The sequence below is a fragment of the Heloderma suspectum genome, chromosome 2, assembly GCF_057233095.1.
Source record: "Heloderma suspectum isolate Gila_16-S chromosome 2, 16-S_ref, whole genome shotgun sequence".
In the NCBI taxonomy this organism is placed as follows: Eukaryota; Metazoa; Chordata; class Lepidosauria; order Squamata; family Helodermatidae; genus Heloderma; species Heloderma suspectum.
The window spans coordinates 102,134,538-102,149,763 of NC_139459.1; the positions used below are offsets into that span (position 1 = coordinate 102,134,538).

Here is a 15,226-nt window from a genome sequence, read left to right on the forward strand (position 1 = left end):
TTAGAGTGTTGGACTGGGACTCAAGAGATCTGGGTCACTGGGTGACTTTGGGCCAGTTACTGACTCTCAGCCTAATTTACTTCACAGGGTTATTGTGAGGATAAAATGGAGAGGAGGAGCAGGATCGCATACACTGCATTTTTTATTTATTTAAAATATTTCTTGGCTGCCTTTCAGGGCAGAAGCCCTCCGAAGGCAGCTTACAGCAATAAAATACATAAAAACAGTTAAAATATTAAAAGAAATAAAAACATAAACACAGTAAGAACAACAATAAAAGCCAACAATAAAACCAGCAGCAACATCAACAGCAATACAAGGAGGAACAGCAATCAGCTTTGGGCCCTGTGGGGGAAAGGCGGGATATAAATTAAGCAAACAAATAATCCCTTTGTATCATTCTTCCCTCTGTTCCAAGGCTGGTGGAGAATATGTGTGTGTGAAGAACATTTCCCTTTTAATCTGACCCTAGTGGCTAGTACACATGTCCAGGGAACATTTGGAGCCTGGCACTGAGGTCACAGCAAGGGATGGACTGCCCCCTGCATTGCTTGGCTGCGAAGAGTCCCTCCCATCCCCAGCCTAGGAAACTGCCTGTACTGGTACTACATTGTTTTACGCTAGTGAATTATCCCAGCCACTCTTTAGAGATGGTGGCATATAGTAGCTACCTCTTGGTTCAGCAGCCAAGGCTAAAATATAATGTATGCTTGCACCCCCAGCAAGCAGTACTGTCAAACTTCTCTTCCCACGCTGACCCCAGAGGACTTGGCAGGAGTGGTTACATGTTATTCACACCATTCATTGCTAGATTCACAGATTTCTGACTGCACATCAATGCTATGAGTGTGTTAAATATTTATTGGCACGACACATCCATTTATAGTCATTTCAAGTTATAAACACTCCTGTTGACAAGCGCCTTTCCCCCTTTTCTCTAAATTGCAATAAACCACAGCCTACCCTTTATATTTTACTCTTGAGTGCATGGCTTGATGATTGTTCCTGTTCCAGAGCCAGTCTTATTTATAATGCTGCATTTCAGAGCCTTCAGCTATGCTCAGCAGGGTAAAAACGGCTTTCAACCAGCTTGCGGTGGGAGTGGGATAGGAAGAACCATGTTTACCAAAAGCCGTGTCATTTTTTTCCATTCCTCTTTGTAGGGTTTCCTAATAGTTCTGAGTTGAAGTGCTTGACTTCAAAGCAGAGAGAAGAAAAAGTTCAAGCTGGACAATTATTACCAATTCTCCTCTATCTTAGAAAAGTTTTTTTTAGAGGCAAGAGCCGTTGATTGAAGGGATACATTGTGTACTTATAGGCCATTTTCTTCCCCTTGGGATTGAATTGCTGTGTTTCTTTTTGACTACCCCCTCTTTATTTTTTCTATTTCTACAATATATCTCCTATGTTCTTTTCTGCTCAATAGTCTGTCTGTCTTATAGTATTTCCCATTTGTCTTATTAACTGTATTTCCCCCAGGCTATATTTGTCCTTCATCTTAGTATGTTCTCCCCTCTTCTTTGCATTTTTATGCCCCCTAGCTACTGACTTGTCCGTCCTGGCTTTGTCCTCCAGTATTTTGTTTTGTGCACATCTTTTTCTTGCACATTATTCCTCATACTGTCTCATCTCCCTGCCTATTCAGTTCTGGCTAGTCAGCTAGTAATCATATCCCATACTTTCTCTTCATTCTTGTTGGTGTGCTCATATGGTAACGCTTGATTTCAACTTTGAGCGTATCAAATCGTAGTATCCAACTCTTATCTGTGCTTTTTACAGTATATAAGATAAGTTGATTTTCTGTGAAAGCAGAAATGCCAACTGGTGCTATATTTAATGGGTTGGATCCAGTATCTGCTTTCTGTTGATGGAAGGGCTGCACTTATGGAAGATGCCTCTGCCCGATTTTCAAGGATTCTCCCTTCTACTACAGCTCACTCCATTCAGCCAGGTCCCCTAAATGTCTGTGTAGCATTTTCAGGGGGCTGGAGGGGCTGTCATGGGGAGGAGGGGACTGGGAAGTCCTCTTCCAGCAGCCCAGTTGCATGTGCCTAAATCTGGATCCAACCAAATATTAATGTATTAATTCTGAAGGGCTTTAAAATCTGTCCTTCCTTGTGGTTGTATAATAACAGTGTTGGTTTTTGTAATTTCTTTACAGCCTCACTACACAAAATGTCGATAGAGTAAGAGAGGTACACTCTAGAACCTGCCATGAACCATTTTGAGGGGCCACCCGAAGGAGAGGTCAGTGACGAAATAGGAAACAGAGAAGTGAATGAGTCTGTGGAGGCTGACCTTGAACATTCTGAGGTCGAGGAAGAACAGCAACAGTATTCCATTCATTACCCAGGATATGCCAACGGCAGCCATGAAGGACACTCTAGACAGGAAGAGGAGGGCACATTAGCACGGTCAGCTAGCACGGAGAGTGGCTTCCATAATCATACTGATACTGCTGAAGGAGATGTCATAGCCACAGCTGAAGATGGCTATGAAGCAGACAGAGTGCTAGAGAATGAAGATGAGAGCGCCTATGCTGTACAGTACAGGCCTGAGGCAGAGGAGTACACTGAAAATGCGGAGGCAGAACATGCTGAAACTATTCACAGCCGGACTCTTCCCAACCACTTGCACTTTCATTCTATTGAGCACGAGGAAGCCATGAATGCAGCATACTCAGGCTATGTGTACACCCACCGGCTCTTCCACCGAGGGGAGGATGAGCAGTATGCAGAGCCCTATGCTGACTATGGGCTGCAGGAACATGTGTATGAGGAGATAGGTGACACACCTGACCTTGATGTCAGGGAAGGTCTTAGACTCTATGAGCAAGAGAGGGAGGAGGCTGACAACTATCGCAAGGAAGCCCTGGGTGCCCGCCTCCATCATTACGATGAGCGCTCAGATGGAGAGTCTGACAGTCCTGAGAAGGAGGCAGAGTTTGCTCCCTATCCAAGAATGGACAGTTACGAACAGGAGGAAGATATTGACCAAATTGTGGCTGAAGTCAAACAGAGCATGAGTTCTCAGAGCCTAGATAAAGCTGCTGAAGACATGCCAGAAGCAGAGCAGAATGTGGACGCTAGTAATGCTCCTGCTAATGTGCGTCACAAAAGCAACTGTCAGCTTTCAGTTGGCTCTAGACCCCCTGTTAATGTGGGAGAAACAGTGCAAAGATATAGCAAGGAGAAAAGGGATGCAATTTCACTGGCCATCAAAGACATTAAGGAGGCTATTGAGGAAGTGAAGACAAGGACCATCCGTTCTCCTTATACCCCTGATGAGCCCAAAGAACCCATTTGGGTGATGAGACAAGACATCAGCCCAACCAGGGATGGTGAGGATCAGAGGCCACTAGAGGGAGATGTAAGTATTCCAAACTGCTGGATTACATTTTGATGACAAACTTGTGTCAGCATCTCACAAAACTGCCCCCTGCTGTAATTTTCACCTTGATATTTGGGATTTTCTTACTGGTTTTTAACTGCTTTGAAAGCAAAATATTGCCCCATTTAAAATGTATGACTATATAAAGAGGCTTGTGTGCTCGGTGTTTTTTTCACTGTTTTGGAAATCAAAATTATTGCAGTACAGCTCCTAGGTTACTGTGTTGCCCTGGCCGTGGGCATTGAACTCTTAGGTTAGAGATGCCAAGATAGTGATAAATCAGATTCAAACGTTTACTTACAAGGAGACTTTATGGAGAAACTTACAGCACACAGGTGTACCCAGTGGTTGGATCAGACAGCTTCTCTGAACCATGAGCCATTGGGTCAAATGGATTTTATACAATACATGTTAGCAGAAGCAAGCATCCCCTAGTGTTCATTCCCAGCATAAACTAACAGCACTTGGTTCTCAGCACAGCCACCTGTAAATAAACTTTGCTTCCCAGGCAGAGTGCTTGATAACACTCTCACTCATTAGTATGGAATGTGCTAGGCTGTGCTATCAGCCCTTAGAATCATCTTCACATGCTCAGAGGCTTACTAGCAAGGGAATTGCAACAATAATGAACTTAAGCAAGCATTACGGATCTCTAGGCCCCTCCAGCACTACAAATGACTTGGCTACGCTCCTGGGGCCAATACAGTTTCCCCATCATCTTTGTTGTATAACATAGTGGTAACAAAACGAAATGAAATACCAAAAATATTTTTTAAATGTGACTTAGATAAGACATGAACCTTTGCACACTAATTTTAAACATTTGCACTGGTGCATTTGCTTTTGTCATAAGCAGTGTGTTGCTGAGCTCCAGCATGATGTTATGTGAAGCTGTAATAGCGTAGCTGTCGATGCTCTTTTTGATGCATGGGTCACCTAGATAGCAGTTTCCTTCCATTGTCCAAGTAATGTCGTTTCATGCTTCACCCCTGTCAATATGGATTAAAAAATTATGTGCTTGCTTTCAGTTGCCATTCAGAGAAAATATCCCTCATTTTCCCATTGGTGTTGTATTTATGCTTGGTATACCAAGGTATACTTGGATGTCTCAGAACATTTGCTGTAGGGTTTCAATCCTGCAGAAAGCCAAAGCATGCACACAGTCTGAACAGTTCACTTCCATAGGGTTTAAGCAGCCTAACTATGTGCAGCGTTGCTGCCCAGATTCTTAATGAAGAGTGCTAAAATTTCATTGATTTGATTTATTGTAAATGCCGCTAGTATCTTGCCTGACTTGAGTGTATTCTTATGTCTGTTCATCTACCAGGGTTATTTGGAGTAGGTCATAAAATGTACTAGATTGTAGAGCAAGACAGAAGTCAGCTACCCTTTGTGCTTCAGACTGTACAAGGACTGCTATCCCCAGGGAGTTTTGTCTTTTTATTTTGGAGAGCTGCTTGTGGTAGCATGCATCGCTTGTGTGTATATGTTGCCATTCTCAGTCCTGCTCATTTTCTGTTAAAGCATCTTGGATAGGAGGAATGGGTTGAGAAAGATACAGTCCCATTAACTGATATTTTCCCACTCAACAGAAAAACATTTTGACTCATATTGGAAATGTAACTTTGTGAGGCTCTGCATATGACTATGTTGGAAGGGAAGGGGGAAAAACAAGAGCTTTGCTCTTCCTGTTTCCTCTGTATCTCTATCTCATTTTTAAAAAGCACTTTTCAGGCCTCCCCCAAAGGGAAAACGCTTAAAATTTTGAATACAAAGACCATGGGAACATTTTCCCACAGGGAGAGATGCAGACTTTCTGTTTCAGATGGGACACAAATATCACTTGACAAGTAGTGTAGCCATGTTAGAAGTAGTGTTAGTAGGAGGATTACAGGGCTCCAGATTAGCTGTGCCACCTGTCTTGGATGGAGCTGCACTACCTCTGCTAGATCAAGTTTGTATTTTGGGGGTGGTCCTTGACCTGACACTGTGGCTGGATGTGCAAGTGGCATTGGTTGTGAGAAGTGCCTCTTCCCAGCTCTGGCTGGCTTGCCAGCTATGACCATTCCAGACCAAGGCAAACCTTGCCACAGTCATTCATCCCCAAAGGTACATCCAGATTAGATTACTGGAACACTCTTTACATGGGGCTGAAAAGCATTTAGAAAGTGTAATTGGTGCAAAATGTAACAGCTAGGTTGCTGGTGGGAGCTAGGCATTTTGCCTGTGTTACGCCTAGTTGAATTGAGTTGCATTGGTTGCCAGTTTGTTTCCAGGTTCAGTTCAAGGTGCTTGTGTTAAGCTTTAAAGCCGTAAAGAGCTTGGGGACTGCCATCTCCCATATGCTCTTTCCCACATGCCCTGGCAATCATCTGAGGCACTACTTCAGATTCTCCAGCCTTGTGAAGCTAGGCAGGCAACCACAAGGTCTGGAGCTTTGTGAAATACTGGGCCCCGATACTGCATTGTACTCATTCATCAGACCCCAATATTTATTTGTTTGAGTTTTTAATATTCTCCCTCTGTGAAATAGGTGGGATATGAGTTTTTAAAATAAATAAAATAAAATAGTTCAAGGCAGTTTGCACTACTGGATTGAAAAAGCAGTTTTCTGTAATACTAAGGCCAGGGTAGGCAACCTTTTTGGGCCTGTGGGCACACTGGGCAATCTGAGAAATTGTCCTGGGCATCACCACAAAATGGCTGCTATGGGAGGTGTGGCTGGTCACCAAGGTCAAGTAACCTGCCCAAAAGACTGAGTATAAGGCAGAGATGGGTCTGAGCCCCAACACCCTAAACAATCCCATTGAAGCCAGTTTTCAGCACCAACAGAAGGCAAACTTTTCTCTCTCTCCCCTCGCCCTGCTCTGCCAGCAAATTCATTCCCCCATCTCTTTTTTTCTCTCATTCTGGATCACCACCCATATACATGTTCCTTCTCAAAAGTTGTTATTTTTAAAAATAAGAAGTGGGAGAGGTAGAGCACCACAGCGGGTACCAAGAAAGGTATCTGGGTGCCCATGGGTGCCATGTTGCCTATCCTTGCCTTAAGCTATGGACTGCAAGCTTTACTTTAGAAAAGTGAGTTAGCTGGGTTGCTTGGGGTCAGGTTGGTTGTGGATTGCATTTTGATAAGCGATGATGATGATGATGATGATGATGAAGATGATGATGTCTTGGAGACATAAGAAAACTATGCAGTTTGCAATATTTAAGGCTCCCACTTAATTTTTTTTCTGTCTGAGCAAATACAAAATTCCATGGGAGGGGGTTCCCTTAATAAATATTTAGAAACCACTTGCCTGAATATATACAATTTTAATTTGATGCACTGCATGGTTCCCTGCTGAAGAATTGCTTGTGAGGCTTGCATTTGCTCCAATTATAAGTTGACTGAATCAGTGGTATCCCTTGCCAGCTTTGCATGTCCCATCCTCTGGGACCAATGGAGCAACAATTTTCTACACCCGATGCCTCTTGCTCAGTGGTGCGGAAGAATGTTTGCAACAGCTGTTCCCTGGCTTACAAACCTCAGACAGTATAGATTTGTTTTTGTGGTCTTTGCGAAATGATGCACATGGATGGTCTGGTTTTATGAAGTGGAATTTAACATTTTTTAGGAACACATTTCTCTTTTTCTCTCCCATTTTAGATAATGTTCATTTTATGTTTAAGTTACTTTTGTGTTAACAAGTTTCCTTAGTGCTCAATCTGCTGCTAGGGCAGCTTTGCAGAGCTTCGGTTTTTCCACAGCAGGGCTGATCTATTATTAATAAAGGGAATAGAGAAGGCTGCACTGAATAATTGATCAGGTTTCAGGTGCTGTATGAGCCTAATAGAATGTGACCAGCTATACAGATGTGATGATGTGCTTAATGTTTGCTAAGCAGTGTTTGGAACACAGATGGGAATTCCATTGGGACTTCTACTGACAGTATTAACTAAAATTATACAGCGATTAATTTTTGAACACTTAAGTGCTTGAATAGTCAGACTTTCGCCAACTAAGATAACATCTTTAAAAAAGGATCTAGAATTATCCAAACTACCATGAAAGGCTTGATTCAGAATTCTGTATTTTACATCTAAGTAATATATGGAAAGATAAAATCAGTGTGCAGCCTGATCCTAAATATTTTGACACCAAAGTAAATCCTGCTGATTTTGGAGTAGCCACAAGGAAATGCTATTATAACTAAGTCTTACCATTTTGGGCTGTCGTGGCTCAGGATTGTTGGCAGATGTGATAGAATTCAGTTTTTCAGGATGGTGTAATGCTTTTGTTACAAACCCTGAGCCTTTCGAGTAGAGCAGGCTATATAGCTCATTAAATAAATGGGGTTCGTTAGTTCTTGTAGATGCCTCTGTTGCTGTTTTCTCCTGGCTAATGTAGATCTTTTGGAAGCATAAGCATAATATTATCTTTTAACTTCTCCTGTGTTTATAACTTCTCACAAAGATGGGACAATTTGTTCCTTTGTTTGTGTACCCTATCGTGGTCTCTGGGCTTGCAGATATTTGTAGAGCTTCATAGCACTATAAAAACCAAAAATCCTAGAGAAGCTAAAACTATCATTCAGACCAGCTCTGATGCCATATACATCTCCCACCCAGCAATGCCCTGCCATTCAAAAATAGTATCTATTTAAAATTTTCCTTTGGAAGGAAAATTGACTACACTGGAAGCTGCTTGCAGTTTGGTCTAATCAGTTTCACCTCTCTGTGGTAATGTATGAAACATGGGGTCTGTGTGCTAGTAGCAAAACTGTGAACATACACATTTTCCTCCGCAACAAAGCCCTTCCTTTGGGGTTTGGACTCGATGGCCTTGTAGGCCCCTTCCAACCCTACTATTCTATGATTCCTCCCATTACTTCTGTTTTGATGCTGGATCAGTATGGATTAACTATCCAGTAGCAGTAAGGAAGAAGTCACTTCTGCTGCTGCAGTGAGAAAGCAAAGTCTGTCCTGTCCTTGAGAGGATGTCCCAAATAATCTGTTTCCTTTGTCTACTGGATTGCTGCTAGCTTCCAGATATGTGGCCTGAAGCACCATCCCACTGATCTAAATCTTGCCCATCTTTGCTTTGGTTCAGAACAGATGGAACATATTGTGTATTGTTGATCTTGCTCTACCCTTCCTAAGTAGTTTATCTGACTATAGTAATATAAAGGATTAAAACAAGAACGTGTTTAATTCACATTGTAATTCTACTTTAGTTCTTAAAATATCTAGGTACCTTTGGGGTGCAATCCTATGAGTTGTGCTCTGGGTACTCATAAGCCCCTGAACTCGGAGGCTTATGAGTATCCTATGTAGAGAGGAAGGCTCATTGTGCCTCCCGTGCTGCATTTTAGCTAGATGGGCGATTTCACCTGTCTAGCAGAGGCTTCAGAGCAGGGGAGGGAAGGAGGCCAGGGTGGTGATAGGAAAAGGCGTAAGCCAGCCTCCCCAGCCTCCTCCTCTCCCTGCCCCCAGGAATGCCTCCTTTCCCCTGGTCCTGTGATGGCACGGTTCCCTCTGCACCGGCTAGGAGGGGGAGGGGAAGGGGGCAGGGAGTGCAGTTTCCTGGTTCCGAGCTTGGAGTCTTGTTTTTGAGCACAGAGCCAGGAAACTGAAAAATCCTGTCTCCCAGATGCTGACCAGGGGACATAGGATTGCTCCCTCCACCACTTCACATGGTACAGTATGCCAAGTGGTAATATTTTTATTTTTTTAGAAGAGACCAGTAGTGTTATAATTATGCTAGAAGTGTGCTCCTGCAATGCAGGAAAGGAAAGGAATAAATGATTGGCAAACTTATGTGAAACAAAGGCTGCTTGCTATGATAGGATAACCTTCTTACAGCCATTCAGTTAATCTATATAGGTAGGGACTAGCAACATCTCCTGTTACAGGCTTCATTTTCAGGTCCCCGGCACAAAGCACCATTGGAAAAAGTAATTCGCTGGCACCTGCTAGTTAACAGACGACTCTGTAGCTGAAGCAGAACAGCAGCAAAATCAAAATGGAGAATTTTTGGATGTATCAGGCTGAGTATCTTGGGAAAATGGTAGGTGAATTCTGGCAGGAGAGTAAATGGCCATTTAGAGAATTTTTTACTTACCCTCTGAAGGCATTCCCTCTGCACTCTACCAGACTCTCAATATGGTTGCATTATATCAAAGAATAGTGTGTTGATCAGAATTCTGTAGATATGGATGAAGTAGAAGCATCCTTTATCTTATTGGTTATTTTATTTTGAAATGTGGGACTGTCCTGGTGGTTTGGTTATTCCTGCATTTCAAATCTTAAAAGTTGTTGTTTCTCTACAGCCTCCCACTGTAAAATGTATGGTAGGATAAGTAGGATATTTTTGCATAGATTTTTTTTTTAGTTTTGAAAAAGTAGTGTGAGTTATAAGTGTTGCTTAATAATGATGAAGGTATTTTACTTGTTTATGTCACAGTGTGCATAAGATCTTACACTAGGATTATAAGCAACATGGCTGGAAAGTCACTATGCACTCCCTAAACAGAATACACCCTTTGTTACTGTTGCCTCTGCTAATAGTGCAGAACAAAATATTTTAAAGACATGAAACTCATTTTATTTATTTATATATATATATATATATATTATATTGTTAGGCTGTAGAGAAAAAAAAGTTTTTAAAATTTGAAAGTGGTGGTGGTAGGGGAAGAGTTTGCGTCTCGTGACATGTACCTATATTTCATTTGTCCCACTTGTCACCTCTGGTTAAACTGATGTTGCATGCTGTGAAATAGTAAATTCCTGTACAGTGGCTTGCTGACGTCTTAGCAAATAACGCAGTATATAAATGCTGATATTAAATAAATAATAAATAAACTGTACAAAAAGCTACGAGAGCTAGAGGCAAAAATGGGATAAGTGTGTGCACCGCTATCAGCAATCTGTCCTTCAAGCCTCCTTTGGCTCTCTGGACAAACTGTCATATGGCTTCATCCCTTTTAGCATTTATCCTCCATAGTCTGTGGCATTAGCCATTTTCTCCTCATGGATTGCCTCTTCAGCATGAAGAGAATAATATGAAGTAGACTTTGACAGGAGGGAGGCCAGATGAATTGCTCACCGCTGCTTCAGGCAGTGGGTGTTAAGTGAGAATCTACTTCCATTTTATACCCGTGTTTAAGAATAGGTAGTGTTTGAGGTGTGGGGTGGGAAGGCAAACTATTCTCACCCTATATCTTTGGGAGCATATCTGTAACGTTTGTCCTTAACCTGGCACTGAAGTGCGTAGGTGTCTGGTTTTCTTGTCTCCCATGTCTGGGAGGTATTTGGTCTCCCATCACACACGTGTAGTCCTCACATAGATATGTATATTCCTCTGAACTGTTCAGAGCAATTTGTGTTTCCTAAGCAGACTCCCATCCAGGCAGCTGACTGTGCCAGGCCTGCTTAGTTCCAGCAACAGAACTGCTTCATGTGCCTTCAGACCATTCTTGAGTCCAGCTTTGCTCAACCTGGTGCTTTCCAGATGTATTGGACTACAACAGCATGGCCATGGCCATGCTGACTAGGGTGATGGGAGTTGTAGTCCAACACATCTAGTGGGTGCCGGGTTGCTTTAGGATGCAATCCTATGCATGTTTGGACAGAAAAAAGGCCTACAACTCCCAGCATGCCCCAGCCAGGCAAGGCTGGCTGAGGCATACTGGGAGTTGTAGGCCTTTTTCTGTCCAGACATGCATAGCATTGCACCTTTAGTCTCTTGGATCATGGACAGTGTAAGGAAGGACATGGGGTGGGGAAGAAAGGGACCAAAGATAGTTGGAAATGAGGTGGGGAGGAGCTGTATCCTTACCCTTGAAAACATACTGTCTGCCATTTGGAACTCTGTATAGTAAATGAAATAAGGACAGAGCTGGGTTGGTTGGTCATTAGCATATGTAACAGCAAAGTATTAAGGCATACCTTGCTATACTAGGGGCAGGGAAAGGTACACATTGCACAAACCTGTTTTTTTCCTCTTTCACTAACCTTAATATATTTAAACTGCAATCCTACACTCACTTACCTGGAAGTAAGCTCCATTGAGACTTACTTCTAAGTAGACATCTATAGGATTGCTTTGCTAAGATCACTCATCTTGCATTCAGTGTTTTATCCATATGTGCAGCCAAAATTAATGGCTTAAAGAAGAATCTAATTATTTAATTCTACATCTCTGCAGATCGTGATTCTAAGCAGATTTATAATTAATAGGATTTGCTTCCCAGTAAATATAAATCTGAAGATAATTTGGTGAAATTCTGAATGTTACATTTTACCTGGATTTTTGTTTTCCTTGAATTCTCAATGCTCAGTCTCAAAATAAAACAGAGAAACACCTTATATTGTTCACTTAGGATTTTATTTCATTGTATATATCTTTTTATGTCTAGTCTCCATCTCCTGATTCGTCTTCACCTCAAGGTGCTGAGTCATCAAGTATGCAACATCACCAAGATGTCTGTGGTACGGCAGATACCCCCACCAATAAGGAGGTAGAGTGCTGTATTTCTTAAAGTAGTGGTTTTACTGGAAATACCTTTTCATATTTAGGACTCCTCAATTGGGTTCTGTACATTAAATAATCTGGAAATTTCATTGTAGATGTGTATTTGTCTTCTGAACAGGATGATTTGTTTATGGCATGTTACAGCTTTTAAAAATTTAGGTAGCAATCTGCAATATTTACAGTCACCAATAATTTCCATAGTCTTGAATAACTGAGCTGATTTAGGACTGTAGCATTTATATTGTTAGGTGGAGACTGAAGCTGTGATCTTGGATGTAAGCATCTTTGGCAGCACTACTAATTCGTGTGAAGAAAATGTTCTTAAAATCAGTGTTTCAGAGTTGTTGTTATAGTTCTCTTTTAAAACACCTTCTTTAGGACACAAGTGAGAATTGCCTTTTCATGTAGTTCTACTTTTCAGTGTCTTCCCTAAAGCAAAGTCTTCGTAGGACTGCCTGAATGAGCATGAGCTTAACTCTGAGAAGCTTTATCTTAGTAGGTTAACAATGCATTCTTTACAGTATTTGTTTACTAGTATTATTTGATGCGTGGAGGATGGGTTGGGTTGGGGACATTTGCTCCAAAGAGAATATAACAGGTGAGTCTCGCAGTCCCTTAAAGGAATGATGTGATTCGTTGGGCTGGCTGTGATACAGTAGAAGACTCTCTCGCTTTCTGAAGCCACAAGCCCTAAATTCTTTCTACTTCACCTGCCTAGAGCTTGGGCACAGCAATAAAGAGGTGACCCCTAGCCTAGGGAGCTCTTAGATGAGGCAATGAAGCATCCCCATCTCTTGGCCCAGCTGAAGGCCTGACAGCCGTATATAATCAAACATGAGTTATCCCAATTAAAATCAACAAAGCTTACATTCAGTGGTCATAGGATTGATTTATTTTTATATAGAAATACAAAATATAAAAATATAAACAAATTAAAATAGAAAATAGTAACATTCCTTTTGAGTCCTGCTATGTTCGCCATCTATTACATGGAAAAACCATCTGCTTTTTAAATGACTTGTTGCCAGAGTTCTCATTGGAGCGGTCAGTACCATAATGAAAACAATCTACGAGAAGAAGTTAAGTTTGCCTAAAAGTAGGGACACTTCCCTCTCAAAATTCTTGAACATTTGGGAAATATTTGCTTCTAACCATGTATGTTAGAAGAACCTTAGCAGCCACATTCTGAAAAACCACACACAATAATCTGGTTCGCATATAATGCTAACCTGTGGTTTATTTAGCCCAAGGTTAATCCCTAAATTATTTGTTTCTGTCTTCCTTTGCCCACTCCCTCTCTCTATCCCAAATGCCTTTGTGGCCTCTAGTATGGCATGTTAGAGCAGTTGTTGTTTTTTACCTCTTTTGCCCATACCCTCTCTAGTCTGGCAAAACAACCCATGAAGAAACCACAGTTCTGGGTTCACATATAATGACAACCCATGGGTTACAACCCAACAACTAACCACGGGTTCTCTTTCTGGGTTGGTCATGGTTAACAAACCATGGTTTGTTAGCCCAGTTGGATTCTCACCCAGCAACCCAGAATTCAACACCCCATGGTTTATTTAACCCATGTGTTAACGTTATGTGTGAACCAAGTCTCTAAGTCTATTCAACTAGGAAGTTGTTTTCTTAAGAATAATTATTAATTAAAAAGCGCCAGTCACACTTTTGAATCACTTGTGGAGTTTCTCAGGGTAGATTGGCATGTGACAGAGCAGGTGCTTCCATATGAGGCTTTTTTCCCCTCTACTTCTTCCATCTCTTTTCCCCCACAAAAAAAAATCTGTTAAGGAGGAAAAGATAGGATAATGTCTTTTGATTGCTAGCACTAGGAGCCCTCCATCTGGAAGCACCCAGCATCTCACGCGCAAGATCTCTCCCTCTCTCTTCAGCGCCTTCTGTGAGAGAATCCACACAGCTAACCCTGTTGGTTCAGTCAAGAAAAGTTTTGCCTCCACATAATTACTTTTGTGTAAAGCTACATGCCTAAATGGAGGCAGTGTCAGTCGGAAGATTACACAAATATATTGGTAACAAAGAGTGATAGAAATTTGTAAAAATGATTCTCTCTAAAGGAAAGAATCAAGATTTATGGTAATAATGATACCCATAATAATAGCAAAGCTTTTATATCAGTTAATTGAAGACTGTGCACTTTATGCTGCTAAGCTTTTCTCAGAAATGCCATTTGTTGTTCTTCTTTATTATTTCTGCCTGCTTGAATGCAGAACATAAAGCACTTTAATCTGCTCATGGAAATTGGATGAATTATTTAAAAGGATATCGGTGTAGGAGTATTAAAAATAGAGGCAGCGTAATAGATAAGATGGTCACAGAAGCCGTTTCTCCTGTGACAATAAATGTCACCATTTCCCTCCAACACTTAATTTTCTGAAATCGTCTTGTCAGCAGGAGGTCTTGAGTTATTTGGTAGTAATTCTTTCTTCCACTTGGCATTTTTCTCTTGAGTCATGGATAAGTTATTTTCTTGTTCCAAGATACTGTGGTATTGTCATAGCTCTTTTCTTTAAAATTAACCTTTTTATCATACCATCAAAATATTTGTAAATGAAAAAAACCCTCTCGAAATAAACACAATGAATAGACTGACTTATTCATAGAATCCTTGTAATATGAGAGCCGACTGAGTGTAAATATAGATTCTGTTCTCATCTATATTTTCAAATAGAAGTCTTTACTTCAGCAAATAAAATCCTTCACTTGTCAGCATTGCCAATTTAGGAGTAAAAGTAGCTGAGAGAGAAATTTAACACCAAACTACTTCTGGACAGTTGCAAACTCCACAGCAGTAGGAGTCCATTGGAAAATAGCTCCAGTGGTACACTGCCAATGCAAATGCACTTTTTAAATCTCTCTAGAAGCATGTTAGTATTTAGCTATGTCTCGAAGAAGTAAGTACTAAATTCAGATTGGCCAGGTTTTAATCAAATTATCTGTCTTGTAGCTTTCTATCATTAATATGTTTTATGATGAATTGTAGAATTGTAGAATTTGCAGTACAATCCTATGCATGTTTAGGTGGAAATAAGTCCCATTGTGTTCAGTGGGGCTTACTTTCTTCTTTAGGGTGCAATCCTATGCACGTTTAGGCAGAAAAAGGTCCTACAATTTCCAGCATGCCCCAGCAAGCATGGCTGGCTGAAGGGATGTTGGGAGTTGTAGGATTTTTTTTTCTGTCTAAACTTGCATAGGATTGTGCCCTTAAACATTTAACTGTTATTAATTTACACTGGCTGGGGCGTGCTGGGAGTTGTAGGACTTTTTCTGTCTAAATATGCATAGGATTGT

At 41.2% G+C, this 15,226-nt stretch overlaps 1 protein-coding gene across 4 annotated transcripts in view; it reads left to right on the forward strand.

Moving 5' to 3' along the window:
- The window catches only part of APBA1 (amyloid beta precursor protein binding family A member 1), a 123,139-nt gene that overhangs the window by 79,325 nt on the left and 28,588 nt on the right, over nucleotides 1–15,226 (forward strand). For all 4 annotated transcript variants that reach the window (XM_084834347.1, XM_084834344.1, XM_084834345.1 and 1 more), the window contains exons 2-3: nucleotides 2,162–3,369; nucleotides 11,796–11,897. In XM_084834347.1, coding sequence (XP_084690473.1) covers nucleotides 2,215–3,369; nucleotides 11,796–11,897 — 1,257 coding nt within the window. In that variant the 5' untranslated portion in view covers nucleotides 2,162–2,214. The remainder of the gene's footprint in view (nucleotides 1–2,161; nucleotides 3,370–11,795; nucleotides 11,898–15,226) is intronic.